The sequence below is a fragment of the Anolis sagrei genome, chromosome 3 (genome assembly GCF_037176765.1).
Source record: "Anolis sagrei isolate rAnoSag1 chromosome 3, rAnoSag1.mat, whole genome shotgun sequence".
NCBI lineage: Eukaryota > Metazoa > Chordata > Lepidosauria > Squamata > Dactyloidae > Anolis > Anolis sagrei.
The window spans coordinates 252,328,052-252,343,479 of record NC_090023.1 but is presented as its reverse complement, the minus strand read 5'-3'; the positions used below and the strand labels follow the sequence as shown (position 1 = coordinate 252,343,479).

The following is a 15,428-nucleotide window of genomic DNA, read 5'->3' as shown; positions in this document are numbered from 1 at the left end:
AACCAATTGGAATAGTAGTGGGATCTAAAACATACTGTGGGCCTGAATCAGTTGCTGGTGTAGGAACCATGCCTGCTCTGTTAATAAAAAAAATGCAAAGAATCCAGTAACAAGCTATTTAAGGATTAAAGACTTCAAGAATAGTGTATTTGCTGTACCCCCAATCTGTACTTGATAGATGCCATGCCCTAACCTCAAGTCTGCAATAGAATACAAATGCAATTTTGTATTGAATTTTCATAATTCCAATCTCTTAATATTTCAGTCTAGAATTAAGGTATGATATATTATAGTAAGAACCCTCCAAAGAGCACTTTCTTTACCAGTTTACTATGATGATGACTGAACTCTCTGTTTTTAACACATACAACTGTGTTGTATCTATACCTGAAAGACTACAAACAGTTATATACAGTAGACACAGCTGTATGGTCACGCAAAGTTAGCAGGTTGGCTGTTGAGTTTTTTGATTAGAGTAAAGTCTTTGTTTGTTTGTTTGTTTTTGTTTGTTCAGTGAAAGCTACATTCTGTGTTGTCGTATATAGTTCTGTGTTATAAGAAATAATATTGTTGTATTATTTTTGGTTGCTTGTGCTGCCTAGCATAGCTTTCAGTCAGCTGTGTCTTGTGTTTTCCCCTAATACATTTCAGATGAAAATCATGCTGTGTTCCATGTTTTTCCTCCTTTTGCAGGATCTTACTGCCTTAGCAAAAGAACTGAGAGAGCTGCGTATTGAGGAAACCAACCGGCCTTTGAAGAAAGTTACCGATTACTCCTCCTCAAGTGAGGAGTCTGAAAGCAGCGAGGAGGAGGAGGAGGATGGGGAGAGCGAGACGCAGGATGGGACTGTGCCTGTCAGTGACATCCCAAGGCTTATGTAAGACGCATTTTGGTGAAGCTAAATCTGTGATAATTACACTGTACATTTGTAGCAAGGGGTGGAATGACAGGCCTTTGTGTGAAATTTGACTGCCTCTGAAAACAACACCCTCCAATCCCTCTCCATGGTACTAAAATCTCTCATTCCCTAGCTTCACATTGTTCCATTGCCGTTTTCTTTACTCCTCTCTACTTGCATAGGCAATATGCAACGTCCCATTCTGTCCCACATGCATTCTGTCCCATTTCTGTGTCAACCTGAATGTTTTCTTTCTTTAAAAGCCAAATGGAAATGTCCTTTGTTTTTATGTACATGTCTTAAAGCATTTCGCCATGCAAACTTTTAAGCACTAAACAATAGACATTTCACACGTTTTGGTACCTTCTTCCAAGTGGCAATTTTGAAGAGTACAAAAACTGAAGGAAAGACTTATTAGTCCAGGACATGGACCTCATCTTAGTTAGCTTTCAATTACAGACAAAATGCTTAAACATCCCTATTTATAGCATGGGGTAAATGGTCCATAACATTACTGGAAAGACCCAGGGATGCTATCAACAAATCCATGCTGCAGGTCAGATACATTTAACTGCAACTTCTTTTGTCACTTGGGAAATCACAGTGGATCAGACCAAAGACCCCTCTATTCTAGTATTTATTTATTTCGCACATTTCTACCCCGCCCTTTTCAACCCCCGAGGGGGGACTCAGGGCGGCTTACAAAAGGCACAATTTGATGCCAACACAAACAATAAGATAAAAACATATATCAACAGCAATTATAAAACAATTAAAACAATCAATTAGACATCACAATCCATAAAACCAGTCTAATTCTCAACGTTCACCAGCTCAGTATTCCTTGGGCAATCTGATGTCCAGTCTGGAAAGGTCCATAACCAGTTATGGGTACAATAGTACCCTCCCACTTGTGTTTTTCAGCAACCTGATATACAGAAGCATTGGTTTCCCCCAGTGAAAGGGTTATCAGAGGATAGCATAAGGTCAACACAGAGTTCACACAATCATAGGACTTGAAGATGACAAACTGTACACTTGTGCCTCAAGGCAGGCCCCATCATTTACTTTGAGCAATTGCATTGTCTATGAGGTGTTGTTGCTGGGAATGATAGAAAACAAGATTCAACAAGGCAGAATTCTGCACTTCGGAGTTTTGTAGTGAGGGATCTTACTGATCCATATTAGTCAGAGCCATGCAGCAAGAGAATACATTGCTCCATATCCAAAGATTATGGCAAATGGCTGTATTACTTTGTTGTTGGAGAAAAACCCTCCTGACCTCAATAATGGCTATTAATCAGGGGCACCGGATGAACTGGACACCTCTAGATGTCTACATCCCATCAGAAGGTCACTGTCAAAGGTGCTCTGAACTTAATATTGCTTCTCCCTAGCAGTGATGGCAATGGCAGTGTAGAAGAAGAGTCCCATGAATGTTGTCTTGACTAACATATCAACACAAACACTTTGGGACAGCACTGCAGGACAAGTCTGGGTTTGCAGCAGGGAACGGCAAGCAACCCTTTCTCTGTCAATTGTACTTGTGTGATCCATGTTGGATCCCAAACTTTTTTTTGGTCTTACAGTAAAGGTATTAGGACTATCTTAGCTTCATATATGAAGTAAGCCACTTTGAGTTTCCTTTGTAGAGAGAAAAACTGGGGGTATAAATGAACATTATCATCATCACCTTCATCTCTGACAGCTAAGAACCTCAGTGAAATTTTGGTTACTCCAGCAACCAAGGCCATGACTAGTCTTTCAGCCAACTGTTATAGCTGAGCATGAAATTCACTGTGAAATACCATTTGCATTATCCCACAGTTTACACAATTCCTATTCTGAAAAAAATATTGTTTCTTATAGCTGTGTTTCTAGACCATTATTAGAACATTCTCTAATCTATATTTTTATAAACTTTTTTATCTAGGCCAGTCTCTGCCTTTGGGCATCAATGTGCAGCTGCTGCTTAGTTTTGTTAGCCATTCAAATGAATACAGGCAAAGTTTGGACAGATACTTATTTATATTCTGCTTAATGTAGTTAAAATATGTCACAGCGTAGCTTCACTGTTGCACTCTGGATCGTGTGTACTGAAGCTACGTAACTAAAGTCTGTATGTTGTCTTTCCAATTTCATGTTTTTGAATCTTCCTGAAAACTTCTTGTTATCTGAAATAGCCATTAGAAACAAAATATATCTGAGTTTGGCTTATAATCCAGCAGTGTTTGTTTGACACAGGAATTCTACTGAAAATTTTCATTGCCTATGGCCATTCTACATATTGATATTTTTTTGTTATTGTTACCTCTTTTTTTGTACGTTGTTTTCTAAAAACAGCATCTCACAGACTGTATTGTCGGGGGTTTTTTTTATTCTTGCCACATTTTCTGAACTTTCACAGCCTAAGTGAGGAAAGTGTATGCAATCTCTACCATCCATGAAAACTGGAAAAATATTTTCTCTGGTATCTCTTAGTCCACTGTAATATTGTGGTCCAAATCATAGTGTTGCTATCATATCTACAGCCACCCAGTGTCCCTGACATGTTCCCCTGCTAAAGGCAATATGTTTAATTACTGCCACGTTTATGTTTGCTCATCTCCACCTGACATGATCACTGCACTTCTAGGAAGAGCAGGACAAGCACATAATATGCTCATGTCATTATGAGGAGAGAAGGGGGAACTGGAAGCAGAATTACCTTTTTAATCAACCCTGAGTTCTCAGCTAAAGTATCATGTGGCTGAAAGGGACCAGAATTTTGGAGTCAAAGAAAGGTTCCTTACTTTCCTTCCCTGGATTTTCATATGTATTAGCAATTATGGATTTCTTCATATTCCAATATTCCCATTGGTTATTTCACCTGCAAAGTCCAATTATAAGCCACTTGCAAGTAAGAAAGAACATCTGTCCTGAAATTATACTCTTCCTTCACCCTCTTATTTTAGTTTTTTAAAAGGCTTTTCTAATATTTTTCAGACCAACGGGAATTTCAGGAAACAACGAGGCCTACAACATAGGAATGGTGTCAAGTCATGGGCTGGAACCATCCCACACAGATACATTTAGCAGTATATCAAGAGAAGGGACTTTAATGATAAGGGAGGTAAGTGGGCGGCAGCTATTTTCTGTCTCACATCTTTGAGAGGTTTTGTCTTTGTAAGTCATGAATAATAATTACTCTGTGTGTTCTGAGCATACAGTGATTGATTAAACTATGCCTGTTAGTGGCTGATTAATATAATTATAACATCTATACAAAAGAGGTTTCTTCAAATTGCAAACAGCAGTGAACACAGTAGGACACAACAAGGTTGTTTCTGGCTATGCACACCCTTCAACTCTGGCTTAAAACAAGGAGTCTCCTAAACTGAAATTCCTGCAAAAGGTGTTAGAAATTATATTGAAACTGAAACCATACATTTCAGCTTTAATTTCCTTCTTTGCTGAAGATTCTCAGTTGTACAGCACATTGGAGAAATCCACCCTTGAGGTTACCATTGTAACCAAAACGCTCCTCCTCCCCTAAGAGGTGGACAGCTGGTTTATCAGCCAAAGCTTAAAGTCAGCACTCCTTGTTGCATCTATATGGCTTGCCATTTTGAACAAAAGATCTAGAAACACCCCTAAGCTGCAGACACAGTCTTCCAGGAGGAGTGTAACCCCATCCAGGACTGGTTGACACATACCCGCCTAGCCCCAAGTTAAACGCTAATAGAGAGTATCATTATCTTGTCTGGATTCAGTTTCACTTTGATTTTCCTCCTCCAGCCCATTATCTCATCTAGACATTGTGTACTTTTTGAAGGCATGGATAAATGTTTTTGGGTATCATTAGCACCCTATGCCATGGCTCTGAATGATCTCTCCCAGCAGCTTCATGTAGATGCTGAACAGCGTTCAGGATAAAATGATACCTTCTGGTATGTCATAAAACAGTTTTGTTTTTTTATATCTGCATTCACGACCATCTAGAACCTACTTGAGAGATAGGACCAGAACTACTGAAGCTTCTGATTTCCAAACTCCAGAGGCATTGTAGAAGGAAACCATAATCAATGGTATTGAATGGTGCTGAAAGATCCAAAAGCACACTCCCTGTTGATGCTTAAGTGTAAATCAGCCATGAAGGTGACAGTAACTCAGTATCCTGCTCTAAAGCTGGTTTGAAATTGGTGTAGAAAACCTATATCATCTAAGACTCCTTCTATACTACTTCATATCCCAGGACCCGATCTCAGATTATCTTCTCATTCCATATTATATGGCAGTGGAGACTCATCTAATCCAGTTCAAAACAGATAATCTGGGATCAGATCCTGGGATATAGGGCAGTGTAGATCTAGTCCAAAACTGCCTAAAGTTGAGAGGCATCTGCCATCTCAATCACTTTACTGTTAAAAAGAAACATTCAGTGCTGGTCTATAATTGCTAAAGTCCAGAAGATCCAGGAATGTTTTTCTCTATCACTTCTTTTAAACAAAATTGAAAACTTCCCTCCCTCGTAGATGCAGTAATAATATGTTACGGCTGAGATCTCACTGCTTTTTCTTCCTGGAGAACCACCCAAAGATAGGGATCGAGGGGACAAGTTGTCCTCAAACTCATCCTAGTAGTTTATCCATATCTGTGAAACTCACCAACTGAAACTGATCCAGTGTAATCCTACTCGCTGAGCTGTTGGACACCCCATTGCCAGCTTACGCTCAGATGATGGTATTTAAGTCATCTCTTATCCAACAGTTTTTATCTGTGAAATTATTGTTAAAGACATTCCAGTGAACTGCAGAAGGTTCCAAAATTGCTTTTGGGGAAAAGATGCTTGAGTTAGACCCCTTACCATCCTGAGTACTTCAGCTGGATATGAATTTGCATGTGCAATGGGTACAGATAAAAAGGCTTTCTTTGCTGCATGTATTGCTACCTTTTAGGAACAAAATGTTCTCTATATTGTTACTTGTCAGATATAAGTTAAGTTTTCCTCCATCTTAATTCTAGTCATCGTTCTTCCCATTTCAGCTGCTTAAGATCTGCTCTATACCAAGAAGCTTGATTAGTGAGATTTCAGAGAGGATGTTTGGAGCAGTTGTGCTCATCACCATAATCAGGTCTTGGTTCCCTCCACTCACCAGGGCTTGGCAGAAGTGTTGATGATATTAGCCAGAAAGCCCTCTTTCTGGAATGTTGAAGGATCCATTAACCTTCAAGGACGGACCATCATAATAGTCTGCCAACATATAGGGACAGATAGTACCTGTGACTGTAGCAAAAAGAGGAAAATAGAAAGGGATAATAGTTGTGCTTGGAGAAATCGTGTGCAAAAGTACATTTGTGCCTTGTTAGTTTACCCCTTACTTCTTAAGGAGTCTGAACATGATTATAAATTTGATAGATCTTGTGGAACATGCTGTGATGAGTACCATAGAAGACATTTGTGCCTCGTTTTTGATGTTGTTGTTTTTAATAAATTATTCTTTGCCACTTGAATAAATTGAGAGTTTCAAGAACTGTGGCAGATGCTACTTACACAGCCTGAGGTAATCTCTTTCAGGTACATTACTCTTCTTTGGCCTTCTCTTAATAAGTGACACATTAGACATAGACAGCAGGTTGCTGCAGCTGTAATGTGTTGCTGACAATTTCTGTCAGCCTTGTAATTCAGGGAGGGGGGAAAAAACCTCCAACATCAGCGGTGACTTTTTGCAACTGAGATAAGTCCATCTGTTTTGTTGTTTGCCAGCAGAGACAAGAAGGGAGAACAAAGTGAGGTTGATTTTGCTTGATTATGTTGCGTTTCCCAGTTGCAAATGGAAGAGATTTTTCTGCTCTCTGCAGAGACACATAACCCTCATTGACGCTAATGTGAGCTTTCCGTGCCTGTCAAGACAAAAAGAGATCTATTAATCCACGCAGGGGGAAAAACCAAGGCTGTTCTCTGCTGACTTGAATCACATACATTTAATATAGTAAATTTGAAAAGGACACAATGTAGAAAAGTGGCTGCCAGCTTTGGTAAGGTCAAGGTTCTACAAATTGAGCGTTTCCCATTCTACTTCTTGAAGGCTGAGTCAGATGTGAAAAATCTGTGTTTTTTTCTTCAGAAGAGTAGTTAGCATAGAGAAAATGGTGGAGAGCTCCTCTAGTCACCACCTGGATAGGGACACATCCTGAATACCATCAGAGATAGAAGGACAGTTATTACAAGAATGATAATTTGTGTAATGTTTTAATATTTATCCTGGAGTAATCGTACAAATATTGTTAAAAAAAAAACAGACTTCAGCTTCAACTAAGGCTTAGTAAGGGCATTGGACCAGCAGTTCTGCATAGTTGCAGCGCTGAATTGGTCCTATGCATGCATACAATCAATACAATGTTAATGCCACATATTCAGCCATTGGGCCAATCAGACTGAAAGCATACTGTGTGCCTTTGAGTTCCCCTACACTTTCTCCTGGTTTATGCTGGTTTAAGTTATTGTATCTTGGTTCCTTTGACCCAGAGTTTCCTGTTGGGACACAAAAACATAATATGGAACAATGGTTTGGCACCCAAGATCAAACTAGTTTTCCCATAACAGATATAACAGGTAGCAGTTGTGAACAAACCATAATAAAGATACTGGATTTAAACTGGATTGATCCTCTAGTGCAGTGGTTCTCAACCTGGGGTCCCCAGATGTTTTTGGCCTCCAACTCCCAGAAATCCTAACAGCTGGTAAAGTGGCTGGGATTTCTGGGAGTTGTAGGCCAAAAACATCTGGGGACCCCAGGTTGAGAACCACTGCTCTAGTGTGATGAAGTCCTAAGTGCAGCCATTCCTCAAGAAATGTTATACCCTGGCTGCATGAATTTTTAACAATATAATGATAGTTTTCAGAGAAGTAATTGTGTTAGTCCCTTGCAGCATAAAAAAGGAAAGATGAGGAGAGGGAAGAAATGTGGTACTACCTTTAAGACTTTTTTAAAAAATGGCATGAACTTTAATGAATATAAACATACTTCAGATGTAGTAAAAAGTAAACTAAATGCTCAGGTATATTTACACAGTTGTGGAAGTGGAATGGAAAATTGCTTCAACCAAGGAAGGTTGAAACGTTCTGCAGCTAGTTTTTTGTGTATCGCCATTTCACATATCAGATGTGTGTCCATCAATCCTCTTGCATAGAGGCTGTCCTGTTCATTTAATTTAGAATGCAGAGGGACATGACTGGCATAAGGTTAGCATATATCACATTGAAGGAAGAGCAAGTAAAGGTACCTCTGATGTTGTGAGTAATGTTCCTGATCCTTCAATATTGCTCCCACAGTAAATGTGGGAGGTCCAATGGAAAGCATTGAGGGGCATTGCTTAGAGCAATGGTTCTCAACTTGTGGGTCCCCAGGTGTTTTGACCTACAACTCCCAGAAATCCCAGCCAGTTTACCAGCTGTTAGGATTTCTGGGAGTTGAACACCAAAATTTCTGGGAACCCACAAGTTGAGAACCACTGTCTTAGAGGCAGACCTTTCTGAGCCCCCAGACAACTTCCAAACCTTAGGCAACTACTCACTTACAGTTGGATATATGGATTGCAATATAAAACCCTGCAACAAACCTGTATGATGACTCTGTCCACTCAAGGTTCCAGACTATACCATTGGTATCTCTTTGCTATGATAGTCAATCCTCTAGGAGATCCATGTGTTGCAAGAGTTATTTTGCTATGAAGTTTCTTATTCTGGTATGAAACTTATGCTGATTCACCTGTGCCTATGACTTCTATACCATTTCTATGCCACATTCAGTAGCATTCACAGTCATTTTACCTAAGCAGAGAAAGGTGTCAAGAGGTTTTTTTAGTCTCGGGATCTTGAAATTGTAATGACAACATGGTTTGTTTGTTTGTTTGTTTGTTTAAAATATGTATCTATTGCCTCTTAGCCCATGAAGATTCCCAAGGAGCTTTACAACTCTTGCAAGCATTCAAAGAAGACTAAAACAATTTTGTAAAACATAGTTTTATAGCAACAATTAAATAACTGCAGCAAGCACCCTTGGTTTTTAATGTCCAAATGCCATGTAAAATGAACAGCCTTAGTTTATTTAAGTGTTGGTTTATTTCATTTCATTTATATCTTGCCTTTTTCGCAGTATGGACCCAAGGTAGCTAGCTGTGTGTCAAAAACTCCAGAGGAATTTAATCTGTTTGATTTCTCTTTGGAGGCTGTTTCATTGTTGGGATGCTGGTACAGAAAAAGCCCTAGCACATGGACCTGCCAGCCTAGCCTAGTAGGACAATGACTTAACATGGCCCCCAATTTGTCTTCATCATGTTCAGTTTGCATATTGGGAAGATGGCCCATTCATCTGATTGTGTTCACATGTATACCATATTGATATGCAGATCAATATGGTTTGCTCGTGGGTTTTTGATTCTCCTCTTTTCTTTATAATTGGCAGACATCAAGTGACAAAAAGCGCTCTGGCCACACTGCCAGCAATGGCTTTGCTGGCCACGTCAACCTCCCAGATTTGGTGCAACAGAGCCACTCTCCTGCAGGCACACCGACTGAGGGCCTTGGGCGTGTCTCCTCCCACGGACAAGAGATGGACTCTGTGGGCGAAGTAGGTACCAGGGGTCTTCTTGGTTCAATATTTATCCACCTTTACGTTCCCTTTGTTTCCTAGAATTATTAATTTATTGCTACATAAAATAATAATAATAATAATAATAATAATAATAATAATAATAAATCACAGTCCTAGACACTTGGGAAGTGTCGGACATGTGATACAATACAACAGCCAACAGAGTGATTTTGTCTGCTGTGGACTCATCTTGTTGTGTTTCTAATAATAATAATAATAACAACAACAACTTTACTTTTATACCCCACCACCATCTCCCCAAAGGGCGGCTTGCATAGGGACAATCCCAAAAATTACAGATAAAGACAGAAACACAATAAAATCAATCAGATAAAATATAAAATAAAACAAACACAAAGCAACATCATAAAAAAGTATGGCTGAGATAAAGGGCAAGAGTTCAGGCTCAATAAGTACATTAATTCCTGACAGGAGCTCATGGAAGGTGCCAAGATTGAAAGAAACAGGGGCTGGGAAACTATTTCCAAAAGTGTCGAGGTCGCTGATAAGAGGTCCAAAATAAAGTGCAGAGCTTAAAGTAGGGACAGGATAGTTTTCTGGTGAACTGCCTAATCAAAGGTACAGAGAGCCATTTTGGTGGCATTTGCCTTTCTCCTTTGCAGTCTGTTATGATTATAAACGAACCTGTTCATACGATAATCCGTTTGCTTTTCAAAGCAGTGGTGAAGAAGAAAGATCTTTTGAGGTATAAACTTCTCCACAAACCTCTCTAGAAGCAAATCAAGAAAAGAACCTGTTATTGTTTTGTCTTCATTTTGTTCTCCTTCTCCACAACCGCTGATAATATTACATTTGGGATAAAGATTAGAAGAGCTGTTGGAAATGAAATGTAACAGCATTAAGTTGTATTATAACTTGAAACAAAGGGAATTTTTTTGTTTCAAAATTCAGTCACCATAACTCACATCAATGTATCATTGCGAAGCTGTCAGGAATGTAGAATCCCACTCTCTGAGCATCTCAGCCATTTAGGAGGAAGGATATTGTGTTTTGAGAGAGCAGATTTCTTATGTTTGTGGTGAAGTTATTTCCCAGATATTCAATGAGAAAGGTGAATAAAACTTATTAACCTTTTTGAAGCCCATGGGCTGATTTCAATTTCAGGGACTCGCAGCTCCTGCCCATTTGCAGAATAAATCAGTAAAGTAAAGAAAAACTGTTTAAATTTGCCTAATTTATTTATAGATTATAACGTAGCCATTCAGTTGTTGTGTCACAAGGCCTTAGAAGCCGGCACATCCAATTCTTAACAAAATCTCAGGAGGCCTAAATATTCTGCTAAATATTTGCTCCTGAACTCATTAGTTTAATCCTTTTCTTTCTCTGTTAAGATAGCGCTGACTTTTTCTGAAAAACCCAAGTGGCAGCCTCAGAACACTGTAGGCTTATGCATACCTTAAAGAGAAGCAAACGGCTTTCATGAGGCTGGTTATCTCCTTACAGCCGGCAGGCTAGGCAATTATCCAGCATGACAGCTGCCCAACTTGGGCTTTGGCTTTCAACCCAAATCACAGACTTGGTTCCAGGCCACAGTGGCTTTTGAAATAAATCCCAGGAAGGCATAAAATAACAATGATGGAAGGTAAAGGTTGTTTTTTTTCCTGGTATTACTTTCTGTTATGACAGTCTCCAATAGAGGTAATAAATATAACATGTTCTGGGTAAATAGCATGGCCAAAAAACCAGTGGTTCATATTTTCCTATGGATGAAATCCTGACCCTATAATTATCAAGAACAATTTACAATTGCTTTCCTTTAGAAGAAAACCTCAACTAGAGACCTCATCACACTAGAGAAAGAAACCACTTTAAATCCGGTTTCTGCCTCCTGCAGAATGCTGGGGTTTGTAGTTTAGGGAGAAGCCTTTAACAGCCTCACTAAACCACAAACCCCAGAATTCTGCCACAGACAGAAACCGGATTTAAAATGGATTCATTCTCTAGTGTAATGAAGTAGTAAATCCAGTTGCTATTCCCAACTAGAATACAACCTGAAAGATAATTATTTAAATCCCATTGAGTCCATGGTTTTATCCCAGTTAGAACGAACAATGAGATTTCTATCATTATTGTTACTTTTGGACACTAAAAGAGGAATAATATCCCAACACACACAAATATAATTAAAATATTAGAAATTCAAGTATCACTGATTTCTTATTATCTTTCCTTGAACTTCAGTTTTGCCATACTTAGTAATGAGGATATGCAAACTAATCTTGTTTTGAATATTACCTATTTAGCAATCTAGTTAATCATTTATGGTAATTTGGTAGTCACAATATAGGTTTTAGATACTTTAAACACCCCTAAAGCAGTAGAGTTGGGATATAAAGTATAAAATGCAATATTTCTTGCTTCCAAGAAGTAATTTATGCAGAGCAAGACCAGCTTGTGAACTTGGATGTTTGTATGAAGCTATACATCCAGATATACATTACAGGAGTCACTCTGATAATTTTGTAAGCAAAATTCTATTGACTTTCCATTTTGATAGCTAGTGTTTGTCCTTCTTAAATGTGTAAAGATCTTGTTCATTTGTGTATGTCCCCTACTCCTCAAAAACAGATGTATAGCTATGTATTGGAATGCTAAAAAAAATTGGAGTTGTCAACATATAATCAGTGTGACCCATTTTGGACATTCACCATTACATATGTGATTTGTGCAATACATTTGTCTATTAAAGTTCATTCTATTTGCTGAAATTACCCTAAATTTTTTCCCAGTGGAGTGAATAAAAATGAGGAATTAAAAGCACAGCACATTAATTTGAACATGACCTCACCCAGGGTTCAGTCTGAGCACTTGTGAAGTGGAATATCATCAGTGGATTTCTATTGATATTTCCTTCTGATATAGAGCAGTCGCTTTCCAGACCATCCTGTTCCTGTTCGTCAAGGCCATGCAGGCAATATGGAAACAAACCGGTTTATGTTGAAGGTTGGTCCCCAGCAAGTGAGAATGATGGATCCAATCCTGAATCAATCATTCTTCTAGTCATAGTGAGCTATAAGATTCATTAATTAATTAAAGCTAAGGTTTTTTGGTGTCACAGATTAGGTCTTGGAAAAGATATATTCTTGGATCAAGAGTCAAGAATCCTCCAGGGCAGTGGTTCTCAACCTGGGGTCCCCAGATGTTTTTGGCCTTCAACTCCCAGAAATCCTAACACCTTGTAAACTGGATGGGATTTCTGGGAGTTTTAGGCCAAAAACATCTGGGGACCCCAGGTTGAGAACCACTGCTCCAGGGGATTAGTTGTTTCTGGAAATTGTCGTCCAAGAACATTACTTTTCCAAGTTCTTCCTAATTCACAAGCTGATATAGTGGCTTCCTTTATATCATGCCATAAATAAAAACTGGTTCCTAAGACTCAGAAGACCAGGTCACTATCCTGGTTACAAAAAAAACCAAAGGAAAAAAAAGAAAGAAGGGGAGGTACCAAACACACATTGGAGAGCAGAAAACAGTTGTACAGAAGTATGCTTATTGAAGCCAATACATTTCAGATACAGATACCTCAAGCGTCCGCTTTGACACAAACAAAATTATTTTTTAGCCTCCAACTCCTGGAAAAGCACACTGGGCCTCATAAATTGATTTCTGTGAGTCTATGCCAAAGATGTACTGACTGCACATGGATGTTTACATAATTGAATGTTTCTCTGAACACTAGAAAATCCATGTAAACCCATTGAAAACTAGAGTGTCATGCCTTTATGTTAAGCCGCTTTGTGTCTCCTGTGGGAGAGATAAATCAAGGTACAAATAAATATAATAATAAAAACAACAACAACAGCAACAACAACACCCTTCTCAGTCTTTTCTTTTCCAAACTGCACACAAGCACCTCCCAGATGTCTTTCCTGTAGGGCCTGTTTTCCAAATGTTTGACCATCTTGGTCATCTTCATCTGGATGCTTCCCAGCTCTTCAATATCCTTCCGAAACTGTTGCACTCAGAATTAGACACAGTATTTCAAGTAAGGCCTATCCAAAGTAAAATAGAGCACTACTAATATTTCCCTCAGTCCAAGCACAGTGCTCCTATTGATGCAGCTTAGAACTGCATTCAGGGTTTTGGGCTGTTATTTTACACTGTTGATTCATGTTTAGCTTGTGACCTATTGAAATTCCTAGATTATTTCTCATACTGCCTTCAAGTCAGGTGTCACCCATTTTCTATCTGTGCATTTCATTTTTCCTGCCTAAAAGTAGCATCCAGTATTTATCCCTGTTGAAACTAGTTTTGTTAGTTTTGGCCCATTTCTCCAACATGTTAAACATTATTTGGAATTCTGCTTCTGTGCTTAACATCATTTGGCAGATTAGAGTCTCTGCTTCCACACATCTAAGGTGCCACCAAAGCAGCAATGCCAATTGAGAATCAAGGAGGATGGAGGCCGAAGTCTCTTTTCCACCTAGAGACTCTATGGTAGCCACATCACTGGGGCAAGGACAAATTAAACCTCTCTGCTACCACAGATGTCCTGAGTTTCTCCCTCCCCTATTTGTGTACACATATGTGCATGTGTCCTCACCCATAAGAAGGTGTTCAGCTTTTGGGGCCAAAAGGACTGTGCATCCTGTATTAAAACTGTTCGTTGTTGGAACAAGGATTTGTTCAATACTATTTTGACAGTGTATTTCAGAACATTTCAATTGTAAAGCCCGGGGGAAACATCTCTGTTTTTGTCATTGTCTTTATATATTTCAAAAGTGTAGAAATCAATTGATTCAGAGAGTCATGTTGGAGAAGGGGGTTTGGGGTTGGTTGGTTGGTTTTGTGTGTGTGTAGCAGATGGTATTGTGTCAGACCAATGACTCTTCTAGACTTTTTTTGTCCAGCTGGTTCTGACAGCGGCTCAGGCTTGCAACTCCTCGGGGTTTCAGAGACTAGGCTGGCCTGGCTCACACATGCATGTGATGTCATTTGCTTTCTCATCACTTGATGAAACCCAACTGAAAGGATGAAAAGATCACATCGAAATAGTATTATTAATTAGATTTTTCACATCCTTAGCTTCCAGAATAGCACTCAAAATGACATCACTTGATAATAAAGGATTGGTATTTGAAATTATGTCCTACATATTTCATCTTCAGTGGCTCATTTTTACATGCAAATCATTTTATTCTGAAATCATGAAGTGATATACATCAGCAATAGACAGAAGTCACTGTTTGTTTCTTGTATTTATTCTTTTATTTATATCCTAACTTTCCTGCACTAAATACAAGCTTAGATGTCTCTTGCCTCCAGTTTATCCTCACAACAATCCTGTCAAACAGACAAGGCCCAGGTTAATTTGGTAACATTCATGGCTCAATGTAGACTAGAACTTGGAACTCTCAAGTTCAGGTTCAACATCTAACCATGTGAGCTTCTGGTCATTTCTGGTCTCCACAAAGTGGAGTTCACAACATGCATGTGTGAAGAGCAAAGCACGGACCACCTATTACAATGCAGTCTGAGCCCTACCACATGCCCAATTGAGGACTTTCTTATAGGAACACCAGAGGCACTTCAAGTGGCCAGCTACTGGTCAAAGAATATTTAGTATAATGCCAAGTGTTAAAACTTTGTGTGTTTTTAAATACATTATAACTGTACCCTCAGTTCACTTCTGATGCAATAAATAAAAAAACCATGTGAGCACATTCTTTCTCTCTACACCAAGCATGGGCAAACTTGGGCACTTTTGAGTATTTTGGACTTCAACTTCCAAAAATCCTATCCAGCTTACCAGCTTTTAGGAATTGTGGGAGTTGATGTTCAAAACACCTGGAGGGCCAAAGTTTGCCCATGGCTGCTCTACACCATAGTGACACTGCCTCTTCCCATGCAGCCTAATTGTTCAGCTGGGCTG

The 15,428-nt window shown here is 39.1% G+C and overlaps 1 protein-coding gene across 6 annotated transcripts in view; it reads left to right on the top strand.

Annotated features, from left to right (window-relative positions):
* The window catches only part of TNIK (TRAF2 and NCK interacting kinase), a 308,720-nt gene that overhangs the window by 280,305 nt on the left and 12,987 nt on the right, over positions 1–15,428 (top strand). For 4 of the 6 annotated variants that reach the window (XM_060767526.2, XM_060767524.2, XM_060767529.2 and 1 more), the window contains 4 exons: positions 694–878; positions 3,885–4,011; positions 9,347–9,511; positions 12,419–12,499. In XM_060767526.2, coding sequence (XP_060623509.1) covers positions 694–878; positions 3,885–4,011; positions 9,347–9,511; positions 12,419–12,499 — 558 coding nt within the window. The remainder of the gene's footprint in view (positions 1–693; positions 879–3,884; positions 4,012–9,346; positions 9,512–12,418; positions 12,500–15,428) is intronic. The other 2 variants (XM_060767528.2, XM_060767525.2) reach the window with 1 other exon arrangement.